The sequence below is a fragment of the Xenopus tropicalis genome, chromosome 2, assembly GCF_000004195.4.
Source record: "Xenopus tropicalis strain Nigerian chromosome 2, UCB_Xtro_10.0, whole genome shotgun sequence".
NCBI classification, from domain to species: Eukaryota; Metazoa; Chordata; class Amphibia; order Anura; family Pipidae; genus Xenopus; species Xenopus tropicalis.
Genome location: NC_030678.2, coordinates 60,738,102 through 60,762,950, shown reverse-complemented (window position 1 = coordinate 60,762,950; position 24,849 = coordinate 60,738,102). Strand labels below are relative to the sequence as shown.

General features: G+C 37.5%; 1 protein-coding gene across 3 annotated transcripts in view; it reads left to right on the top strand.

Annotated features, from left to right (window-relative positions):
• The first annotated feature begins 535 nt into the window (after positions 1-535).
• st7l (suppression of tumorigenicity 7 like) overlaps positions 536-24,849 on the top strand; it is a 57,516-nt gene continuing 33,202 nt past the window's right edge. The window contains exons 1-8 of one of the 3 annotated variants that reach the window (XM_012961092.3): positions 536-890; positions 4,773-4,855; positions 14,184-14,346; positions 16,356-16,410; positions 19,041-19,156; positions 20,002-20,080; positions 20,385-20,539; positions 21,899-21,996. In XM_012961092.3, coding sequence (XP_012816546.1) covers positions 722-890; positions 4,773-4,855; positions 14,184-14,346; positions 16,356-16,410; positions 19,041-19,156; positions 20,002-20,080; positions 20,385-20,539; positions 21,899-21,996 — 918 coding nt within the window. In that variant the 5' untranslated portion in view covers positions 536-721. Of the gene's footprint in view, positions 891-932; positions 1,081-4,772; positions 4,856-14,183; positions 14,347-16,355; positions 16,411-19,040; positions 19,157-20,001; positions 20,081-20,384; positions 20,540-21,898; positions 21,997-24,849 lie in introns of those variants that run through there. The other 2 variants (XM_031895919.1, NM_001011286.1) reach the window with 2 other exon arrangements.

Here is a 24,849-nt window from a genome sequence, read left to right as displayed (position 1 = left end):
TGCCTTCCTATGGATCAACTAGAAGTTAGGTAGGTTATTTATAGGCATTTTGGTTGAACGTGATGGACGTATGTAATTTTTCAACCCGACTTACTATGTAAGAAGAGGTAGTTGTGTGTGTGTGGGGGGGGTTAGTGGATAAGAGGATGGAGGGAGACAGGAAAAAATGGCTCATTTGGGAAAGGTGATTGAAAAAAGTCATGAGTGTTAATTTACTCCACAAATCACCATGTCTTTTGTGCCCTATACTGACACATGGGGCCCTAGCTTTCCTTTCATTGACACCCAACTAGGAAAAACCAGGGTGTAAGGGAGCCCTGTACATAGCACCTACAGTTTACTGTTGGGATTCCCTGTGCTGCACGCTTATTATATACTGTTTTTTCAGTCTGACAAAAACGCACACAAACCCTGGGAACAGTGTGCAAATGAAGATTTTATATCGGCTTGGGATGATAGAAAGGCAAGAGCATAATCTCTGATTCGCTTCGGACAAGGGGGAGCTTCATTTGAGGAGCCAATCGCATGCTTCGCCACGCTTCACCCGCGCCCAAATAAGCAAAAAGCCGCGCCTACCCACAACTTTCAGCAACAGCCAGACGAACTTCTACCAGTAAAAGAGCCTATTACTGTAGTCCCACCCACACACCAGCTCCGCTCCTTTGCAATGCGTCTGGCCACGCCTTTGGTATTGACTACCTTGAAAGGATAAACAATCAACATGGCCGACTCTGATATCTCTGGCTTTTCTAATACAAGATTTCTGAGCCGATTGAGAGGTTGGGTGTCTCGCTGCTGGGCATACGGTTGTTTAATCTTTATGGTATTTTCGGCAGTGACCCTCTATTATTTCAGAGTACCCCTCCGTCTCTATGACAACTTGGCGGCCGGTGAGTACAGTGTGGTACTAGGCCGCAATAAGGGAGTTGTTGCATAGCAACGGGAACTTCCTGCGTCCTTGCAGGAATTACGCGTTCCAGCTGGGGTCAGCACCGTTGCATAGCAGAATAACTTTTTTTTTTCATGCTTCAGATCATCTTGCATACACCTAATACTTGCACAATAGAAATTGCTATTTTGGTTAGTTTATCTGTGGTCAAATATGTTTAGTTATTTATTTTATTTTTAAATTGAGCAAATTGAGTGCTGTTTATCTACTTTTCCTTTACATAAAGTCTCAGGCAGATCTACCAGGTTGAACAGGTTGAAAGCTGGCGTGCAATTGCTGATTTACACAAGTAAACTGATGAGCATGTGCAAGGCCACCACCAGGAATAAGGAGAATTGGTCAACTGAATAGAGGGCCCTGCCAGCAATTAAAAAAAAAATCTGCAATATTATTCCTATTATACCAAAAACCCTGCTCACAATCCACAAACCAGACACTCTTGCTAATAGAGACATACTTGTTTGTGACTGTAAAGCAGTGTATCATTTCATATACAGATTTTACTATAAAACACCATCTTCCCCTAATTCCCCACCCCCAATTTATTAGGGGAGCTGCAATTGTGCCTGTTGCATAAAAACTAATGCAATTGCACATGCATATGGTAGCTAATCAATTACATCTTTTCAGAGTCAGGACTGCATCACTAAGTTTTTGCATAGTGAATAATGGGACATTTACTCTTTACTCTGAATTGTTACCAGTCTCTGTAAAAAAAAAACCCTGCCCCTCAAATACAGTATTCCTTATAATTAGTGTTAGGGTAATATTAATCTGCTGGGAGTTGCTTTTGCTGGATTTGTGTTTGAAATTATTACATTCATTTTGGAAGTGTGTCATTCTTTCAATTAATCCTTAGAATCTGAAACCAATGTAGAGATCAGTAGGCTGCTAAGTGGCACTGTTACACTTAGGGGCAGATTTTGCAAAACGCAAGTTTATAGGTAAATACATAAAGACTAACCCACATTCAGTTGATTCCTATGATATTTTTAGAAATGTATTTATCAAATGGTGAACTTTCATACACTGATAAATAAGTTTTTCAAAATCCCATAGAAATGAATAGAAAGTCTAATGGAAACTCATTTTTTAATGGAAGTCCTTGGTTTCATTCTTCACAAGAATTTTTTCAGGTTTAGGGATAATTTTTTTTCTGCAGATATGTAGGACCTCCATGGGTTCTAAGGTCGCCCCAGCCTATGCCAATTCTTTTATGAGTTGGTTTGAGGATGAACACGTGTATTCGAATGGGCTGTTCACCTTGCACTGTTGTGCGTGGTGGAGGTACATCGATGATGTGTTTCTCCTATGGCGGGGTGACCTGGAATCCCTGTCTGTCTTCCGTGACCAGATTAATAAGGTCCATCAAGATATCAAATTTACTATGACAGTGGACATCCAAAAAATTGTATTCTTAGATGTAGAAGTTACCAAAAGTGATGATAAGTTTCACACACGTATATACACAAAACCTGCTGATCATAATTAGTTACTTAAATTTGATAGTTTCCATCCCACTTCTGTAAAGAAATCAATTCCCATTAGCCAATTTTCTCAGGTTTGTAGGATAGCTAATGATCCAGAGGTTATTAGAGAGGATTTGGGTAAGACGGAAAAGAAACTATTGGATAGAGGTTACCCCAAACAGGTTCTCCAAAATAGCCTCTCTAAGGTATGGGGACACAAGGCTATAAATAAGTACAATACAGCAAATAAGAGACAACGTGTTACATTTGTTACTCAGTATCATGCACATAGTGACCGGATACAGCTTGTTCTGAATAGACATTGGCATTTGTTAAGGGAATCTTTTCCCTCTAATTCAGTGTTTCAACAACCTCCTATGATGTCATTTTGTAGAGGTGGGACCATTGCTAGTAGATTGGTAGGAGCTGAAGTTGCCCCTGTGTCTAGGAAATTCACCTTAAAAGATTCTTTAGATTACAATCATCCAGGAGAGGAATCCGCACTCACAGGTCTTATGTGCAAATAAAAAGTCTTTATTGAAGAACAAACACTGACTATGGCTCCACGGAGGAGATTTACATAAAGGCGTGCCAGGGTTTAATCATACCCGCTGTCTTTGGTGTATATATACACTAAGATATAAACTATCCGTGATTGACTGACGCACAGTTCCTAATATAGTTTTGTAATTTATAAACTAACCCGTGACTAACGGGTGCACGGTTCTTATTAAGCCTCAGTACCCCGCTTTCGTATTATCACTCTACCGAACTTCTTGCAACAAATAGATAATTACATTTCCTTACCGGTCTTCAAGGTTCCCAGACTCTGGTATGGACATGCAATGTAATACTTTTTCTTGCCTTGCTTCTCTACGGCACTGTTCAGGTACTTTCTTCTTGTACACGATTCTGATGACGGGTTCCCCCCAGCCTACCTCTTGACCCCTCTACTGAATACCCCTTCATGCATAGTCTGTATTTATGGTTATATTTTTTCTTTATTTCGACTTATTTTGTACTCTGTATTTTATTTTTTTTTCTTTCATTTTTTTTTTCATTTTTGAAGTTTTATGTTAGGTTTTCCTTCCGTTAACCATTATGTACGCTTATCTGTACTTAATGTATTTGCTCTACAATATAGACCTTGAACGAGGGTTCGTTGTCTTTTAGAACAAGCTGTCGAGGTCTTGAAATAACGGCAATTCACTGCATTTTTGATGTTTATACGGGTGGGATCTCTTATACTTGCGATACAAATGTTTTTCTGAATGAGGCAGTTGGTGATATATCAAACCTGCTACATACTTGAAACATTGTTTAGTGCAACGAAACAATCACATGAGTTACAAACGGAGATACATTGTCTAATGTTTGACTTCTGTGGTGCGAATTTTGGAACTTGTGGTGTATTGAATTCTTTATTCTTTCTCGTGTGTACCTGTTTATTTTTTATGTTACTTATGTCACTTATTAATTCACCTGCAGGGTTACGTCACTAACCGGTTTTCCTTCTGCTTTTGTGGGATGTTACATTTGGATTTGTTTCCCGCCATACACTGTATTTAAGGGTTTACATCACTTTGTATGTTTCACTTTGAGAAAGGCTGTAGCACCGGCCGCAACGTCAGTGTTTGTTCTTCAATAAAGACTTTTTATTTGCACATAAGACCTTTGAGTGTGGATTCCTCTCCTAGATGATTGTGTGTGTATGTGTGTGTGTGTGTATATATATATATGTATATGTATGTATATATATATAGAAAATAATCATCTGTGGCCAGCACACCCTTCAATGTTTCATCAAAATTTTTTTATTTTAAATATATTGTTAAAACCAACGTTTCGGTCCTTATTAGGACCTTTCTCAAGGATCCTAATAAGGACCGAAACGTTGGTTTTAACAATATATTTAAACTAAAAAATTTTTGATGAAACATTGAAGGGTGTGCTGGCCACAGATGATTATTTTCTATACAGACATAATTTTGGCTAGCACCCCGCAGAATATTGAGCCTTGGAGTGCGGACACCATTTGGATTGATATATATATATATATATATATATATATATATATATATATATATATATATACTGTACCTATGGTTTTGTCTTCCCAAGAGACAAGGGTAATGAATATGATGCATATCGAACCTGAATGTATAATTTTAGAAAGTAATGAAAAGTCCTATTGTATTGGCTTGAAACAGCTAGTGGTGGTTTTAAAACGGGGACGTTGTGTTTGGAAAACATGGCTATAATCTAAATGCAACTCTTTATGAAGTAATGTTAACATGTTTGGAGCTTATGTAAGTGCTGTCAGCTCTGCTTAACCGTTTTCTTTTTATTTTTAGTGGTGGTCTTCATCAACACGTTGACTCCAAAGTTCTACGTTGCTTTAACAGGAACCTCTTCTGTTATATCAGGACTGATACTTGTGAGTATGGAGCTAGTTGATCTCTTACCCTCCATTTGAATCATTTGCTGTGCTCTTGCACTGATGTATTAAATTGGATGTAAAGGCTAAAACCAATATTCATGTGCTGGTGGTAAACCTAAAAAGAAGCTTCTTTGCAATACACTTCAATTAGAAATTGAAGGAGGGAGAGGAGAGGAACAGCTTAACAGAATCGGTTACAAGCATTTCATGCAATATTGTTTTAGCCTTTACACCCCCTTTATAGGAAAAGGAAAGGTGATAATAATAAGTAAGTTTTACCAGAAAGGTAAATACAGCTATAAGCACTACACAGGCTGTCTTGTCTTTTTTTGTGTACTTTTGTATCAGATTTCCTCTTTTTGAAAAATCCTTCATTCCTGGGGCCTGAGTCTGTAGCTCTCTCCTCTCCCCCCCCCCCCAATAAGAATGCATAAGAATTCACTCCCCCTCACATCAGGGTGTGTGATCTATGCTACCAACAGCAGGAAGCTAATGAGACCAAGCTAAAATGGCAGCTGCTATCTTAAACAAACAGAGGGAGCTTCTAGCACACTATACACAGGTATGGTAAAGCTTTCTGCAGAATAAATAGAGTGTTCTAGCTTACACTGATGTGGCTAATTTATTGGCAGTAAAATGCCAAAATGACTTCCCTTCTCCTTTAAGCTGAAACATGCTTGTTCAGTATTAATGGAATTGTTCATTTAAATTCTTATTTCACATCTTGCTATTTTTACAGTATGTTTAAATTTTTTTTTTGTAAGGCACTTGGCTCTGCCCCCACCTCTCTTATAAATACAATGTACCTCAGAGCCTGACCTCAACTGCACCTGCACTAACTAAATACTTTTAACACTAGCTGATAACTTGCTTCTGAAAATTTACTGCAATGTGTTTGCAGTCCTACCGGCTCTTAAAAAAAAAATGATGGTGATATATAAGGCGGTTTTAGTGAGATGTTACAGGTGCAGCTCGCATTTTATACCTTTCCTTCTCCTTTAATGAGCTGTTATGCAGCCTTTCAGAGTAGCTGCATACACACAGGTACTCCATAAAGTCACTTTATACATACAAAGTCAAAACATTTGCCTATAGGTCACACCTTCGCTTTCCCGAAGTCGCCCGAAGTGGTCTCTCAATTTCGGGAAACTGAAGTGGCACATATGCCATCCCACCGGTGATTTACATTCTTGCCAGTGGGATGGCATTTTGGGGAGATTAGTCGCCCATGGCATCGAAGATTTATCGCTTGCGACTAATCTCCCTGTGTGCAACCGCCCTTAGGAAATTCCTTTTGAATATTTCTTTGATGCTTCTTGGATGATACCCATCTAACTATAGCCTGATTGAAGCTATGTTAGATATTAAAAGTCTACACATACCTGCAAAAAAAAAAAAAAAAACTGAGATAAATCCCGTCAGACCTTATTCCACATTAATTGCAAAATTGCCATGTGTACAAAGGAGTTGAAAACAAATCAGAAAAGTTTTAGTGAGGAAAGAAAAAGCAAAAATCTGGTTGTTACTTTGCACACCCTTTAATAATCAAGATGTGGCTGTATTTCAAATCAACCAATCGCATGCAGTTAAATCTCAAATAGTAGTTAGTATACACCTGACATCAATTAAGGTTGCTCTTATTAAGCTCAGATAAAGTTTGGCTGTTCCCGTAGGATTATTCCTTCTGGTTATACTCCAAAAGCCATGGTCTACAAAGAGCTTTCAAAACATGAAAAGGATCTCATCAATGAAAGGTATCAATCAGGAGAGGGATACAAAAAAGTATTCAGATCATTAAACCTCCCATGAAGCACAGTGAGGCCATCAACAAACGGAGAAAATATGACTCAACAGTGTCTGTACCAAGATCAGGACGTCCTTGATGAGAAGACAGGAAAAAATTGGTTAGGGAGGCCTACAGCAACATTAAAGGAGCTGCATGATTTCTTGGTAAGTACTGGTTGTTCCCTACATGTGACAACAATCAGTCATATTCTTCATATGGCTGGGTTGTGGGCTAGGGTAAAGCTGGCCACACACGTGGCGATTTTCGATCTTTGGTCGCACAAAAAATCGTTCCAACCCTCCACTGACATTCAGGGCTGAATCATTCGATATGGAGATAGAAACAATAGGATTTCTACCTCCTTCTGCTGATTCAGCCCTGAACATAGATTTTGCTTGCGTGCCTTCAATGGCGCCTGATCAACATTTTCTAACCTGCCCGATCTGTGAGTCGACCGATATCAGCAGCCTCCTTCAATATTGGCCGCCTCGCCAACTTGCCATACACGCACTGATACTGATATTATCGGTGCGTGTATGGCCAGCTTAACAAGATGAAATCCTTCACTTGCAAAGAAAAACTTCCAAGCCTGGTGAAACTTTTCAAAAAGGTTTAACCCTCCCACAGCCATGTATAAAAATAGATTATGGTCTGATGACACTTAGGGGCCCATTCATTAAAGCACGATTGACCACGAATAAGAAAAAATTGTATTTTTTCCAATTGTTAGAACTTTTCGTATTGACCACGATAATATTGTTAAAATCGTACGGTTTTCGTTAAATTCCATATAAAAGTCGTATTTTTAGCAAAGAATACGACCATTTCGTAATTCATTCAAGCTTTGGTATCGTGACTTTCTTTTGGCCAGGTTGGAGCTGTAGAGTGCCATTGAGTGCTATGGAAGGCTTCCAAAATCATGCAGTGAAGTTTCAAAGCCAGAAAGGTTTTCGTGCTGTTTCCGATCGTTCGAATACGAAAATACGGATACGTTCGGATCACAACCACAACATTTTCGTACAACCAAGAGAATAAAAACCTTTAAAACCTTCAAGCATCTGCTAAAAAGCTGGACATGAACTTCACCCTTTAGCATAACAACAACCCAAAACATAAATCTAAATCAACTAAGTAATGGTTTCACCAATGAGGATCAATGTTCTGGAATGGCCCAGCCAGAGACCAGACCTTAATTTGACAAATTATTGAAAATCTGTGATTTGACCTGAAGAGAGCTTTGCACAGGAGATGCCCTCGCAATTTGATAGCAAAATCACAAAGTCTAGATGTGCCAAATTATTAAGTGTTGTAATAAAATCAGAAGGTGCTTCAACCAAGTATTAGTTTAGGGTGTGTGCACACTAATGCAACTAGGTTTTTGTATGATATGATGATCATTGGAAGTCTCCAATAACAGTGCAGGGATAGAAGACTTAAAACAGTCCTGCACAATTATCTTTTCCCCCATGGTCACACAGTTATTTCAAAATAGAATTGCAAAAGAAAGCAATATACGGTATGTATGTCTATTTACATTCACTGCACTGTTGCCTCTGACTCCTGATACATGTTTCAAGTCAGCTGATTAACAGACATGGGCAACAAGTAACTCCTGTTAAATTGTTAATTTATTTAGACCCACAGAACAGAAAGGGATGAACAAACACTGCTTGCAGTAGCAATAACTAGTGATGAGCGAATCTGTTGTGTCTTGCTTCGCTGAAAAATTCACGAAAAACGCAGGTGCCGTGCATCATTTTTTGACTCAACTGTACATTTTTTACCTCTTTTTTTTTTTTTTTTTATCAACTGTGCCTTTTTTTTTGATGCAACCTCAAATTTTTGCTGCAAAAATGTGTTAAAGTTTTGCGAAGTTATTTGGCAATGCTGGAATGCTAAAATTCGCTGCAAATCCATGCCTGCCAAAAAAATTTGCTCATTACTAGCAATAACATTACAGTAGACCCCCATTTAATGTATTTCAAAGGACCAGAAAAAAAAATGGTGTCAGGCAAAATGGGAACAGGCAAAATTAAGGAAATACATTATATATTGGTGGGAACAAAATAATCTGTAAAATGATGGAAAACAAAAAATCAGGGTATGTAAAATTTAGGTTTCACTGTAGTTTTAAACTGTAAAAATCCTTTAATGAATACAAAAATTTTTGGGTGGAGGACCCCTTTAATAATGTTTGTAAATAGAAACAACTAAAAAGCAAACCTCCCATTGGTGAGCACAACTTTCCCTTTTTTTGCCTGTAGCATAATGCCATGATAAAGGCCATAACTAAGCTTGTGTATAACAAAAGCTATATGATTAAGGTGGCAAATCATTATAGGTTACCTGCCATATGCCAGGAAGGCTCTAGAGTTGAAAGTAGCCTGTTAGGGCTTGCTGTTTTTGGTTGCGGAAATCACTGTGATGCCAGAGGCAATTTTTGTAGTTGTTGTAAAAATGTACAGAATTCAGTTACTGGGGAAAAGGCAAATCAGTACTTCTTTGTTGCTGTCAGGTAAGCTACATGCACTATGTGGTGCTTAAGAACAAAACTAAGAGGTATTCTTATGACATTTTCTTTGTTTAATATTTTTACATTGTACCTCTAGGTGGAGCCATTTCTCCATAAATATTAACAATACATATAGATTTTTCAACAGTAACAAGAAACAAACCTTTGAGAAATAGTTAGTTTGCCCTTTTAAATTAATAAGTGAACTGTTAAATAGGGTTAGTGGTATAGAAATAACAGAGCCTATTCTATTCTAATGTGGTACTACACTTAACCACCAAATGCAGGTAAGATGCAGCATTTTACTTTTCACCTGGATTTGGCAGTTCCTCAAGGTGCCATGGCTGCTGGGACAGAAGACAAGAATGGGCTCTGTGTTTCTGTTGTTAGCTTTTTTTATTCATTCCACTGAACAGGAATGTGTAAGGGTCCTAAAAAGTACGACTAATTTAGTCCAGTCCCTCTTAGGATTCATGTGTGGAATATAAGATTTTGTACATTTTTTCCAACATATTTGTGGTGTTCCACTAAAAAACAAAATAAATACAAATGGGAATACCATAGTATTGTTACCTTTTAACAGTTTTCTGGCAGAACTAGTTTGTTACTTAAAATGTTCAAAGGTGGCCACTTCTGTATTTAGAAGCTTGTTTTACCTTCTCTTCCAAAGTGTGATGCTGCAGCTGTTACTTAGGAAGAGCAATCTAAAATTACTTTGTGGGGGTCTCAGATGTTGGACCGTGGGTGGGAATGGCATAGGCTAATGGACAGCCCAAATGACTGATGACATGTCTCCTGATGCCCCATGTACTTCCATAGACTGGCTAAACCTGACTCCAAGAAAATATCCCTGTTTTCCATGTTCATTTATCTCTTTGTTTGCAACTTAGATTGCATTCTCAGAATCCTTCCAGTGATAGAAAACTATTAGGAAAACTAATAATATTGTATTTAAGTATTAACATCTAGTATCCCTATAGGGCGCTAGGAGTCTGGATCTAGGAAACTCTTAACTTATGATTAAAGACTTCATGCAGGTCAGCCACTTCTCTTGTTGCCACTGAATTATGTGCATCCATGGCCAAATTATATTTCTACTTTTACAGATATTCATTTTTCATTACAGCTTAAATGTCATTTTTAATTTCTAGTAAAATTACAATGTATCTATGACAGGTCTGTCATTTCTTCTTGCTGTATGTATGACAGGTACATTTAAGTGCTGTCCAACATTTAATTAATTAGAGCAATGCTGAAAAAAGCTTCTCTGTCTTGGACAGAAGAGTAGTTTGTTACCCTGTTATTTAAAGCTCTTGCTGGTGAGCAAAATATTTGTTTCATAATAATCAAAATAATCAAAAAATGAGAGATTAAGGGTTTATTATGTAATATTGAACTATTTGTATTGTGAACTCATGTACATGGAATAAATGCCTATGTGTGCTACACTTATTGCCCATTAGCTCTATTCTCAGTTATAGGTACATGTTTACTAAAGGGTGAAAGTTGAAATTTGGCGTATAGCACGAAAAATAACATTTACTAAAAAATGAGCAGATTTATGTGAATATTTACATCTCTTCAACAGGCAACATTTCTCCAGTGAATTTTTGCCAATTTACTTTGTACAGGTATAGGACCCATTATCCAGAATGCTCGGGACCAAGGGTATTCTGGATAAGGGGTCTTTCCGTAATTTGGATCTTAATACCTTAAATCTACTAAAAAATCAATAAAACATTAATTAAACCCAATAGGATTGTTTTGCATCCAATAAGGATTAATTATATCTTATTTGGAATCAATTACAAGGTTCTGTTTTATTTCTACATAGAAAAAGGAAATCAGTTTTAAAATTCTGAATTATTTGATTAAAATGGAGTCTATGGGAGACAGGCATTCCGTAATTCGGAGCTTTCTGGATAACGGGTTTCCGGATAAGGGGTCCGATACCTGTACTAAGAGCACAAGAATTAATTTTCACCAAAAAAATGTCTCCAGGTTCAGCATGGTAAAGATGCCATAATAAGGATAGACTAGGCAGTTTTGCATCTCATTATCTATATCACCTCTTTCTGCATTCATCATTCTCTAGAAAATTTTCTCTACTATAATTGTGTGGGAAAAATACACTGACAACATTTTGGGCAAATGAATCTAGTAATCGGGGAAGGGCTTCTGTGTAATCTACTAAAATGTTAGGGGAAAGACTTTTCTTGTCCTTTTAAACGTTTCCTTGAAGTTATGTGACCTGTAAGTGCTCTCAGTCAATGTATGTGCCTATGGTCCTAGAAGTTACAAAGGAGTTCTAACATCCTTATGTTTTAGAAAAAACTTTTATCCCATACATATGTTTGATTGTGTTTGCATTTCTATACACAAACAAAGCAAACATAAGCAAAGATTTCACATTTCTTTTTGCTATGACCACAAATTTATCTTGACTATCTTATATCAGTTAATGTATCCTTTGTTTTGTACTGTATATAACAGATCTCATGGAACGTTACAAATTATGTTTAGCCATCCTTTAACACTTTCCATACCTCAGGAGGACACAAAAGCAAATTCCTAAAACTTGGTGAAGTACCTAGGGTTTCTTAAGGGTTGTTTCCCTTTTATTTTATTTATTGTTTGCAGTTCTATATTTTTTATGTATGTCTTCTTTGCAATATAATTTTTGTATATAAATGCACAGTTTACTTTTGTAATAATAAATATAACCATTTAGTACGTTTTGGCCTTGTTGCTATAAGAAGAACCCTTAGGCCATGGATCCCCAACCTTTTTTACCTGTGAGCCACACTCAAATGTAAAATAAGTTTGGGAGCAAAACAAGCATGAAAAATGTTCATGAGGGTGGCAAAGAAGGGCTGTGATTGGCTATTTGGTAGCTCCTATGTGGACTGACAGCATAAATGAGGCTCTGTTTGGCAGTACAACTGGTTTTTATGCAACCAAAACTTGCCACCAAGCCAGGAATTCAAAAATAAGCATGTGCTTTGAGGCTATTGGGAGCAACATCCAAGGGATTGGGGAGCAACATGTTGCCCATAAACCATTGGTTGGGGATCACTGCCTTAGGCTAATGCCAGGGTGTAGGCACACAGAGCAGATTTTGGCACTGAAATGCATACTTGTATGTTTCGATGTTAAAATACGCTCCTAGTGCCTGCCCCCGGGCCGATCCAGTGGCTCTGGGTGCAGGCACAGGGAAAGGCTGATGCTAGCGCATGGGCTGATTCTCCATCTACATTTATGCACAGGCCACAAATAAACCCTATGTGGCATTAGCCTTAGACTGTATGACAGTTTGTATCATTATGCAGGTGTACTGAAAGAAAAAGTTATCTATTGATGTGTTAATTAACTAGTGGTGATTTAATGTAACTCTTTGGCTGCTGGAGTGCCTGTTGAATTAGTAGAATTTAATCTTGACTGGTATAAGACCAGTTATCCAGGTTGCTTGGGACCAAGGGTATTCCGGATAAGGGATCTTTCCGTAATTTGTATCTCCATACCTTAAGTCTACTAAAAAAAACCGAAACAAAACATTAATTAAACCCAACAGGGTTGTTTTGCATCGAATAAGGATTATTTATATCTAAGTTGGGATCAATTACAAGGTACTGTTTTAATATTACAGAGAAAAAGAAAATCAGTTTTAAAATTCTGAATTATTTGATTAAAATGGAGTCTATGGGAGGTGGGCTTTCCGTAATTCAGAGCTTTCTGGATAACAGGTTTCCGGATAAAGGATCCCATACCTGTATTTGATACCTGTTCTAGAGAGCAGGAAAATAATCATATTAGGTTTCTGTCCACCTATATGTTAAGGATAGATGGTGGCATTGAGTAAATTTTGAAGGTTGGAGTAAAAATCGTGGTCATACTGGTGTAAAGCATTTTCTTCATATTCACAAACCGAAATCTACTTAAATTTTGACTCAACTGCCACTTTTCAGTTTTTGGTGAAAGAAAGACCGTTTGCAGGCAAATTTGTGAATCTGTATTTAAACAAAATTCCCAGTCTTCATTTCATACCTCTTGTAGAGGCACCATTGGGGATAAATAGCATACTAATAAAGATTAGCAGCCTATTGTCAGGAGACGAGTTTCTGTCGAACCCTAGAACCCTATAAACAAGTAAAACATTGATTAAACAAAAAAGTGTAATTTATACAGTCTCGTATATAAACGGTTTTTACCTCATATTTGCTTTTTTATGATAGTTTTTAGTTTAATGAATGAGGCAATAACGTTTTGAGTGAATATATTGTATAAATCTTTATTTAAAGGAAACGTAAAGCCTCTCGGGCACATTTTTAGTTTGAGCAGCGGTTCCCCCTGTTTAATCACTTCACTGACACTTGTCCCAAATTATCTGTGCCCCCATAGCATTTCCAGAACTACAGAGATGCTTGGCAGCATTGGCTAGCAGCTTTATGTCACTCTTAATAACAGGAGCCATCTTGGTCATCAGCAAGTAGGACATGCACACTTAATTTCCCTTAAATCTTGTTACAGAAGTGGAATTACACAAAAATTTAGAAAAAATAAGAGTTTCTATGCGAACCAGTAATGCCATGTCTTCATTGGCTGCTAGACTGGAGGGTGTGTTTAGTAATCTAAACTAGAAAAACTAAGCATGCCCAGGAGCCAACAGCCAAAGTAAACTACTGAGGGAGGAGGGTGGAGTGGTTTAGAGGAGGAGAAGGAAATCTAAGTGATTATTTGTGCTGTGTATTAGTGACTATAGAGAGTACAGACCTTGCCACTTGACAGGCAGGACTAGGGATGTATGGGACCCACAAGAGAGGCCAAAAGGCGGTGGGATCCCGGTGACCATAACTTAAGAAACTGGGAGGGATTTCAACAGGGGATACATTTTTTTGTTATACCCACGGTTAAGTGACACAAATGACAACACTAATAATGGAGTTACAAGAATTTATGTTTAATGATATTCTTGCATAATTAATCATTAAATCCTAAAAGCTACATGTTTTTTTCTTCTTTCCATTAAGGTTTTTGAATGGTGCTATTTCAAGAAGTACGGCACATCATTCATTGAACAGGTTTCTGTAAACCATTTACGTCCGCTGATGGGAGGGACTGAACCCGCATCATCCTCAGTGGGTTTCTTCCCTAGCATTGGAGAAAATGAGCCAAGCAGACAGCCTTTATCAGGTGATTACCAGTAGCCTATTCATTCCCATCTGAATACAGAACAGATGCTGCGTGTGAATGGAACATTTAATGACACCATCAATGTCATATGAGATTATTGAACAAACTGATAAATCTCACCAGTTCTAAACGAAAAGATCCAAAAAAGAAGTTCCTCAGTTCTGTTTCCATTGTTCGTCTTTTTAAGCATCACGAGTTTGTAGTGAAGAGCAGTGATTCACTGTATTACTTACAGAACACCAGTGATCTTTTTAATTTTGTAAACTGCCAGCAATTTGTAAGAGCTGATTCATGTCACAAGAGCATATTAAGTAAGCTGTATGGTCTAGTTTCATGTTATTTTCTATTATGTTTTGTTCTGCTGTTTGAAAGATGATGTTGTTTTTACTAGAATATCATTACTAAAAATGTAAATGCCATATTTGAGACCTATGCTCTGTTTATTAAAAAAAAAAAAAAAAAAAAAAAGTTGGCTTTCGGCTTATTCTATGGGGCTGATTTACTAATCCCGAATGGGAAAAAATCAGATTGGAAACGAATATTTTGCGATTTTTCGTAAATTGTCGCAACTTTTTCGTAGCCATTACGACTTGCTCGTAAATTGTCACAACTTTTTCGTAGCCATTACGACTTGCTCGTATATTGTCGCGACTTTTTCATAGCTATTACGGCTTGCTCGTATATTGTCGTGACTTTTTCATAGCTATTACGGCTTGCTCGTATATTGTCGTGACTTTTTCATAGCCATTACGACTTTGCATGATTTTGGAAGCCTCCCATGGCACTCTGCAGCTCCAACCTGGCCCAAGGAAAGTCACGATACTGAAGCTTGAATGAATCCGAAACTTTCGTACTCAGCACAACGGCTACGAAAAAGTCGCTACAATTTATGAGCAAGTAGTAATGGCTACGAAAAAGTTGCGACAATTTACGAGCAAGACGTAATGGCTACGAAAAAGTCGCGACAATTTACGAGCTAGTCGTAATGGCTACGGAAAAGTCGCAAAATACCGATCATTACGAAAAAAATGCATTTGGATGCTTTTCAGACGTTCGTGGATTAGTAAATGTGCCCCTATGAGTGTGCCAATTCCAGCTTTTGGTTTTCAACCAAATCCCTGTGCTGTTTGCTGGATTTTAATTTGGCTGAATTGTTATTGCTTATCTGAGCCAAATCCAAACACTTAAAAGGAGATATAAATACTTTTTTAACACCTCTCCTACCAATTCTCCTAAACTTCTATGTGGGCCACCATTCTCTGCAAAGGTGCCTATATTTTTGGCTACAACTGTAGATGCACTGCTGTATCCCACCTTAATGGTAGTGGAGGCACCCACAATAAATCTTTGCTACCACAGGCAAGTATCTCCCAGAAATGCTTTACCACCAGCAATATTGTAAATTGCTGGTGGTAAAACATATACAGCTCTTCGTTTTTTCAAAGTTGCCTTTTGATGGAACATGAGCAACCTTGGACTAAAGAAGCTGGCGACTTATCTGGGAGACCATCCCTGAATCCGTATGTAGAGAATGCTCTCTAACTTTTCAAAACTACCTCTTGGAAGACTGATATGATATCTAATTCAGTCTTGGCACTTATATGGCAGTTCTTCAACCACTGCACTTGTTACCCTTTTATTTGTTTGTGCCACACAGGGCTGATTCTCGGCTTGCGTATAGCTCAGGTCGAGAATCCGTCGATCCACAGGCTTCCACTCATTTATGTGTCCCCAATCAAAGGTACTGTGTCATCCGCACCAAAATCCTCTCCTTAACTCTGCACCTACGACAATGCAGTGCACGTGTCTGCAGCACGCACGAATAAGTAAAGGTCAGCAGGTTGACTGATTCTCGGCTTGTGTTTATATGCAGGCCTAGAATCAGCCCTAGACTACCCTAAAAAGTTGTTTGAAAAGTTTAAACATCACTGTATCATTTACAAAAGGCAGACCTTAACTTATATACAATTATTACTTGTGCCTTATTAGCATTTCATTTTCTTTTACAGATTGTAAGGTGTGGAGAAATCCATTAAATTTATTCAGAGGAGCAGAATACAACAGGTAAATATGATTAAAGGTTGGGAAGCACTGAATCCAGGATTCAGTTTTGTATTTGGCCTTTTTCCACAGGAAAAATCATGTGACTTTTTATCACATAAACACAGAAGTTGACATTTTTTCACCACACATTATGCGGTTCTCCTTAAAGGACAATGAAAGCTTAATATAAATTAAAAGTAAGACTAAAGGCATTCTTTTTAAGTGCTTACTGCATATCTAAATTCCCAGATCCCTGCTTGCTTCTCTGAGATATGGTGCTGGCAGCCTACAGCAGTGTGAAGACTACAGTGACATCACTGAAATCTCCCTTCCCTTCCTGAAGGGCGGCAGCCTTCCTAATCTCTGAGCATGTGTGTAACTTGATCCTGTCTCCTGTGATCCTGTCTCTCTTCCAATCAGAAGCGGATCTGGCAGAGGGGAGGGGGGGGGGGAGGGAATGAAACACATGTGCAGTATGAAGCAAGGAGGGAAAGGAAGGGAGAATACCTTTTTAGATATGGCTGCCTGTTCTAGAAAATGTGAAGTAAGTGTGACTGAGTAAATATTTGATTAGGTGAGCCAAAAGTGTGGCGTTTTTACTAAACAATAGGAGGACCATTGGGCAGTATGCTTTTTAATTTTTGACTTGCATTTTCCTTTAAACCTTTCCGTATCCTAATTTGCACGTGCAAATTCAGTTCAGTATTCGGACGAATCTTTAGCAAAGGATTTGTGGTTTGTGTGGATCCTAAAATAATGGATTCGGTGCATCCCTAATTAAAGGGTTCTGTGACGTATTAAAAATCGCCCACATATATGGTTAACGTTTTCCTGACAAAAAAAAAATAAAACGCTAGGCACCTAAAACCTTGCAGGCTTTTTATTTTTTTTGTCCTGAAAACCCGATCTGCACGAATCGTGGTACAGGTATTTATTATATGTGTCAATTATTAAATAGGTTGCATTTGTTACCCTTTTTAGTAATTGTCCTTGTACATTGAATGTTATTTCATCTGTTCTCAAGTATCCTGACCTAAGCTAACCTAAAATAACCTTCTGAAAATTATTATAGGATGCTTTGCCTGGTTGAGTGGAGTCAGGATAAACAAGAAACTAGGCGTTCAGTGTAGGCATAAACATTTAAAATTGGGAACCCTGTGGGAAATAAAATATTGCCTGGTTAGTCTTTTTTAAAATTCACTGCATGATCTAAAATTTTAAATGAGGCAATATGTTGTGGATCTTCATTGTTTGGTCATGTGTCATTTCCCGAATGAGAAGATTCTGTGAAATACTCTAAAACTTTTGATTTTTGTTTAATTTTATTGGCTTCAAAAATCTTTGTCCTGGCAGTGGTTTCTTAGCCAGATGTGTTTTGGACCAGGTTTGAGAACGCCTTTGACGTTCGTTTTACGCATTATGCCCTTTGGTAATTTAAAAGCCGGAGCAGCCTTTCATTTTTACAAATAATAGCACTTGATGAATCTGCTATGTGCCTTTTTAATCCTGATTAATTAAGTGCCTTTTTTGTCTTTACAGCTGTTAATCAGTAGGTGTGTGTGTTTTTCCTCTTAAAAAAATACATTCCTTGGTAGAAATGAGCAAGCAGCTGTAATCTTAACATTTAATGCCAGGTGCAGAGTTAACATTTCAGCAAGTTTTTTAGGTGATTTTTTAGCTGGCTGATAAGCACCTGGAATTCAACATTTAGCCAAAGCTTAGTTTTCATTATATTAGAAGAGACACTTGTACGCTAACACAGATGGGATGTGAAATTCATCTTTATATGTTACTAAGTGTTGACGAACATATAGAATTCCCCGCAGACACACTTGGGAGATGTCAGATACTGGAGAACAATGGGCAGTGGTGAAATTAGTTTTCCATGGCAATCTGATAAGCATCTCATACAGGTGCAGGCAGGTAATCGGGAATAGAATTTTTGCTGGTAGACATTTTGATGTTTTCACAACAGTGCTCAAACTTTTTTTGTTAACATGATCAATGGCAATTGGTTGTCACATGGCTTAATCTGAACACAACTTCATCCATATATAGTAAATATCCCTTCACTAATTTATCATTTTGCCTTCTTTTATCTGTCCAATTAGAGTGTTTTTCCCTTCTGGTTAGATAAAGTGCTGTAAAAATGCTGCATACTGCAACAATTTAAGAAACCTTATAAAATAATATCACAGATGCAGTGGTGCTGCTGCTTTAATAATCCCCTCATGATATTTTGGAGGCAAACAAAGAAATTAGTTGAGAGTTAGGAGAGTGTGAGTCCTGTGTCTAAAGTCACAAGCGGCATTTCTAAGCAGTGACTTGACAGAGAGACAGAGTCTCCTCTGCTCTCTCCCCAGCCACATCACACCCACTATGCCCAACTAAACTGTTCCTCTGGAAAGGCTGAAGAATTCCAGGCCAGCAAAGTGGTGTGGTGGCCACCATATTTGGTGTTTTTACTTCCATTCCCAGGTTGCTTGCAGTTTTGAGCAAGTAGGATTTGGCATGTTGCATGTTGGCTTGTGCACGGGTTCTTCCTCAACAATCACAGCATTCAGTAATGTATGTAAAGGAATATATTAGGATTTACTGTATCCGCTGAATTTCATTTTTAACATATATATGTGGTTTATGTACTATTAAAGGTACACATGGGTCACCGGCAGAGAACCTCTAACTTACTATGATATGAACCTCTCCGCTCAAGATCATCAAACATTTTTTACATGTGACACTGATTCTTTACGGCCATCAGATTCTGGTATATGCATTTTCTTCATTCTCTGTAAAGCTTTCTTTAACTAAAATATATGGTGCTGTCATTTGTCTTAAAAAAATGTTATAACAGGATAGAACACTGTCATGCCAATATATGTATGGAAAGTGGAATTATAGCGATGAATATTGCTAAGCTATTAAATTATGACAATGCATGTATGATAAGAGGAATGGTAAAAGCCATACATTTAAAACAATGGGAACTTTGAAGTTCACAGCTTGCATTTAATGGGAGGTCTGAAATCTTTTGACTTATTCAGTCATTCAGTTGATGCGTATGATCACTGCCTTCATTTTTATAGAACAATTCTTTTCTTTCATTTTAATGTTAAGGTTTTCATTGATAGCAATTTCCTTACTTTGCTAGCTATTATGGAAGTTCTGGGGACTTGTTAGGGAGCAGATGGCATAAGTTAGTTTGTTTGGAGTTTGCAGTGTCCTGTCTCTTAGTAGAATTAGTGTTAAGACCCCACAACTATCACACCCACTACTGCACACAGACTAAAGAAACAGGCATATATATTTAATAATGCAAAATAGCTATTTTCAACCCTATGTCCTGTCTATTAGTGGTGGGAACGTACCACTAATTCCTCTGTCACACCCAGTACTTCACACAGACCAAAGAGAGGTATACTTAATTAATATTACAGAATGGCTGCTTTCATAGACCAGATGACAAATGCAAACAAGCAATTTGATTTCCTAATAAGAGTGCCTGGGGCTGTACTAGCTACTTCTAATTCTTGTTGCATATATGTTGTGTGTATTCATATTAGTCTGATATTTTTCACTACCTTCTGCTGTATATTTTTGTGTGTTCCACAGTTATGCAGAAAGCTTGGCGTGAGAGAAGCCCTCAAGCACGAATCAAAGCAGCATATCAGGCTCTGAATGTATACAATGAGTAAGGCTATTTTCAGACATTGTTACTATTTAAGCTGTAGTCCAGCACCCCCTTTTAACACTATTGCTTTTAATAAAATATACAAAGCAAAAATAAGCAACGCGAATGAACTTGTCTGTGTATATCTGAAACTTATACAAAGTCACAATGATATATATAAGGAGGTTTTGGTTTGGGCACATGAACACGAACTTGTTCTATGAAGCTGTTGTAATTGCAAATACAAAAAAAAGTTCAGAATTTTATAAATTCTATACAAAGTAAAACTGTTTTTGCTGCCTTTCTGTCTTGTTTGTCTTTACAGCTGTGCTACAGCATATGTTCTCTTGGCTGAAGAAGAAGCAGCTACAATTTCAGATGCAGAAATTTTTTTTCAGCAGGCACTGAAAGCTGGAGAATCCGCCTACAGAAAGTCTCAACAGCAACAGCATTTGAGTTCCCAGCATGAAGCTCAACACAGTAAGTGGCAGCTTAGAAGAAGCTTACTCATAGTAGATAATAAACACCATAAATTGCTTAAATGATAACTTTTGGAGAAGGTAAAGTAACAAGGGAACATCTAATTCTAATATTATTTAGAAAAGTTCTAACCTTTACAGAAAATGTTTAGGGTGCTTCTAAACACAGGCAAATAAGCTGCAGACTCTGCTCTGGAAGGGCCAAATTGGCACATTGACCACCTTTACATTGTTATATATATAACACACAAGGCTCAGCAAACAGCTGGCATAAGGGCAAAGTCAGACCTGGCGTACGTTCCGCTTTGTAGCGTGTCCACTCTTATCAGCAGCTCCTGGTAGCTGCACTGACGGGTACAGCTTAGGCCCAAAAAATGCAAAAACATTAATTTTCGAGCCATTCTCCACTCTACTCTGTGTAGCTGCACTGAGGCTAAAGCTGTGTCTTTAAGTGCAGCTTGATGGAGCTGCTGATGATCTGTTTCTCTCTACCTACATACAATACCTTGGTAGTGTCTGAGTACTTAAAGTTTCCCATCTATTTTCTATCTTTAAAAGTTGATACAGATGTTCATTTGCACAAAACGCAATCACAAAAAGTATTTTTTTTCCACATGTTCAACCCCCCATTCAATAAATGTGCTTTAAAGAAGAAGGAAAGTCATTTTGGCATTTTACTGCCAATAGATTATCCACAATAGTGCAAGCTAGAACGCTATATATATTCTGCACAAAGCTTTACCATACTTGAGTAAAGAACCCTAGAATCTCCACCCCCCCCCGTGTTTCTTTTGATAGAGGACACAGTGCAGCTTTTCTGTGAGTGCTTATGGCTGTATTTACATAAACCTTTTTTGATAAGGCGTACTTAGTTTTTACCTTTCCTTCTCCTTTAAAATACTGATTTTTCTTTTAAACATATGAGTAAAAGTTACATTTTAAATAAGTGCACTAAACCTTTTTTATGGCTTTGTAGTTTGGATATGGGCTGTTAGCCCTGTGCACAGGATACTTGAGCAATCCTCTGTTCTAATTCTTTTAAAGGGGCACTCCACAAAACATGTTTTGCATAATGAAATAATGTAAAATTCATAGTAACAGTCTAGTGTTAATTAACTTATATATATATAATTAAAAACGTTTAATTATTTGTAAATTTCATTGTCCCTTTCTGTACTACTGGTTTTGACTCTGTACAGTGTAGCAGAAATCCGTTCAGAGTGCAGAAAATCGGAAGAGACAGACAAATACTACTTTCAATACCAGCTAGATCTGGAAAAAATGCTAAATCACTGGTGTTCCCCTTTACTTATATAGTAATTCTTAATTAATTAATTTATTGATTTTATTTATTTTTTAGGGAGAGACACTAATGTGCTGATATATACAAAGAGAAGACTGGCAATGTGTGCAAGAAGATTAGGAAGAGTAAGGGAAGCTGTAAAAATAATGAGAGATGTAAGTGGGTTGAGGTTTTTCAAAACGCATTAATTAATCAGAGCTTCTCCAGCAGAATCCTGCATTCATAAACTTCAGTCACACTTTATTGCTGAGCTGCAAGTTGGAGTGATATCCCCCGCTCCGAGCAGCTGAGCAGCAGAACAATGGGCAGGTAGCAAGATAGCAGCTCCCAGTAGATAGCACTCAATAGTAAGAAATCCAAGTCCGGCAATAGGCTAACCTGAAAGCAGTTCTAATGTGTAGCACTGGTTCTTTCTGAAAGCTCAGAATCAGGCACAATGCTCTGAGATGGTTGCCTACACACCAATATTACAACTTAAAAACAAAAACATTTGTTGGTTCAAGAATACAATTTTAAGTGGTAGAGTGAATTGTTTGCTATGTAAACAGTGTAATTTAAAAATAAGAAGTACTCTATAAAAATCATGACTGTATACCTTTAACAATAAAATGGATTATCTTTGTTAACATACAGAGGAACAGTCACATATTTTTTTGGGGGGATGGCATATAACACTAAAATTGTAAATATACACTGGATATATAAAGTCACACCCCTGCTAAATGGCAGGTTTTTGTTTATTAATAATAATAATAATAATAATAATAATAATAAAATGAGATAAATCTTGTCAGAACTTATTTCAACTTTATTGCAAAATTGCAATTTATACAAAAAAAAACAAATAAAAAAGCAGTTTATTTTAAAAAGGAAAAAATCATACAACAACCAGGTTGCATTAGTGATCATAAGTGATGTGCGGGCTGACATCCACCCACCTTTTGTGGGTCAGTTTGCCACATCTGACCATTTTTGACTACTCGTCCTTGCAAAAATTGCTCAGATCTGTGAATTTGCAAGAGCATCTCCAGTGCAAAACCCTCTTCAGGTCACCCCACAGATTTTCAATTGCATTGAGGTCTGGGCTCTGGCTGGGCCATTACAGAACATTGATCCTCCTTTGGTGAAGCCATTACTTTGTTGATTTAGATGTATGCTTTAAGTTGTTGTGAAGTTCATCTTCAGCTTCCTAGCAGATGCTTAAAGATTTTGTGACAAAATAGACTGATACTTGGAGCTATTCATGATTTTATCCACCTTGAATAAAGCACCAGTTCCAGCTGACGAAAAACAACCTCAAAGCGTGGTGCTGCTTCCTCCCTGCTTTTCTGTGGGCATAGTGTTTCTGTGATGATATGCTGTATTATTTTTGTGTCAAACATACCTTTTGCAATTATGTCCATATAGTTTCATCTTGGTCTCATCAGACCATAATACATTTTTCCACATGGTTGTAGAGTAAAGACTTTCGTCTTCCTACCCCACAAACTAGACATATGAAGAATACAATTGATTGTTGTTACATGTAGGGAACAACCAGTACTTCCAAGAAACGCTGCAGCTATTTAATGTTGCCGTAGGCCTCTTGGTGGCCGCCCTGGCCAGTTTTCTCCTTGTCTCCTTATCAGAAGGGACATCCTGATCTTGGTACAGTCATTGTGAGCCATATTTTTTCCACTTGGTGATGACTGTTTTCACCATGCTCCATGGAATGTTTAATCATTTACTTTTTTTTTTTTTCTCCTCTCTTGATTGATCTGGAAAACCCTAGGATCCAAGCGTTTTGGATAATAGATCCCATAACTGTGTTACATACAACTTATGTGTTATAACCATCCTTTACAACATACTAAAACATTTGCTAAATGGTAAAATACATATTTTAATTTAAGATTACAATTAAAGATATCTACTGTTCCTGTAATTTGCTCATAAATGATTGGTGGGCTAGTCCCAGAGCAAGCTTATTGCTGACAGTTATAAATGTGTGTCTCTATACATTTACATACGCATAATGATATTATTTCTGTCTGATCAGGGCTTTTAATCAAACCAAGGGAATGGTCATTAATGTTATATTTGTAAATAGTAAGGAGTTCTAGTACAACATGGACATGTGCCTCTTTGTATGACATGCAGTCCCTATTTTCTGTCATTTGGCACTGTTGACTAAGGCTAAGTTTGTTTGCCTTAATCATGGTAATATGTATTTTTAATCAGTAATAACATAACTGTATTTCTGTCTTAAATAAAAGTGTGTGTGTATTTCTCACAGAAAAGTATTGCAGTAACACATCTTTTGCTATACACATGTTTATTCCCTTAGTGTGTATTGGAGGAGGAAAAAAAGCAAATTGGACATAATGTCACACTGGCTGGATTTTACACAGGAGAATTTGCTTGGCCTGTACTGTAGGTGGTGATGAGGAGCAGGTTGTCAGAATCTATGACTTATAGTCACTGACAAGCAGTTTAAGAGTATGAGAAATTTAACTGCTTTATTGAGATGGATCTAGGGATATTTGTAGATAACAGCTTGTCTAATCCAGGCAATGACATTTAGTGGCAACTAAATGTAATTGAGTTCTGTCTTGAATAAAAAAGGGCATTAACTTAAGGGATGAGACATGCAACTAAACTGGTAAGGGGGTTGAACGATTTAAGCAAAGAAGTTACTGTCAAGGTTTGGTTAGTTTTCTATGGAAAAAGACGCTTTCAAGGGGATGTGATTACTCTGTACAAGTACACTAGAGGGAATTATAGACAGATAGGGGATGTTCTTTTTTTCCCATAAAACAATCAACGCACCGCAGGCCATCCCTTCGAGGAATGGAACTTTCATTTGAAGCAGCTTAGGTGGTTTTTCATGGTGAGGGCGGTGAGGTTGTGGAATGCTCCTCCAAGTGATGATGTGATGGCACATTCTGTTAATGCCTTTAAATTCGGATCAGTGTTGGTATGTAGATAGATAGGTCAGGATAGGATTGTGTGCTGGGGTTTATTTGGAG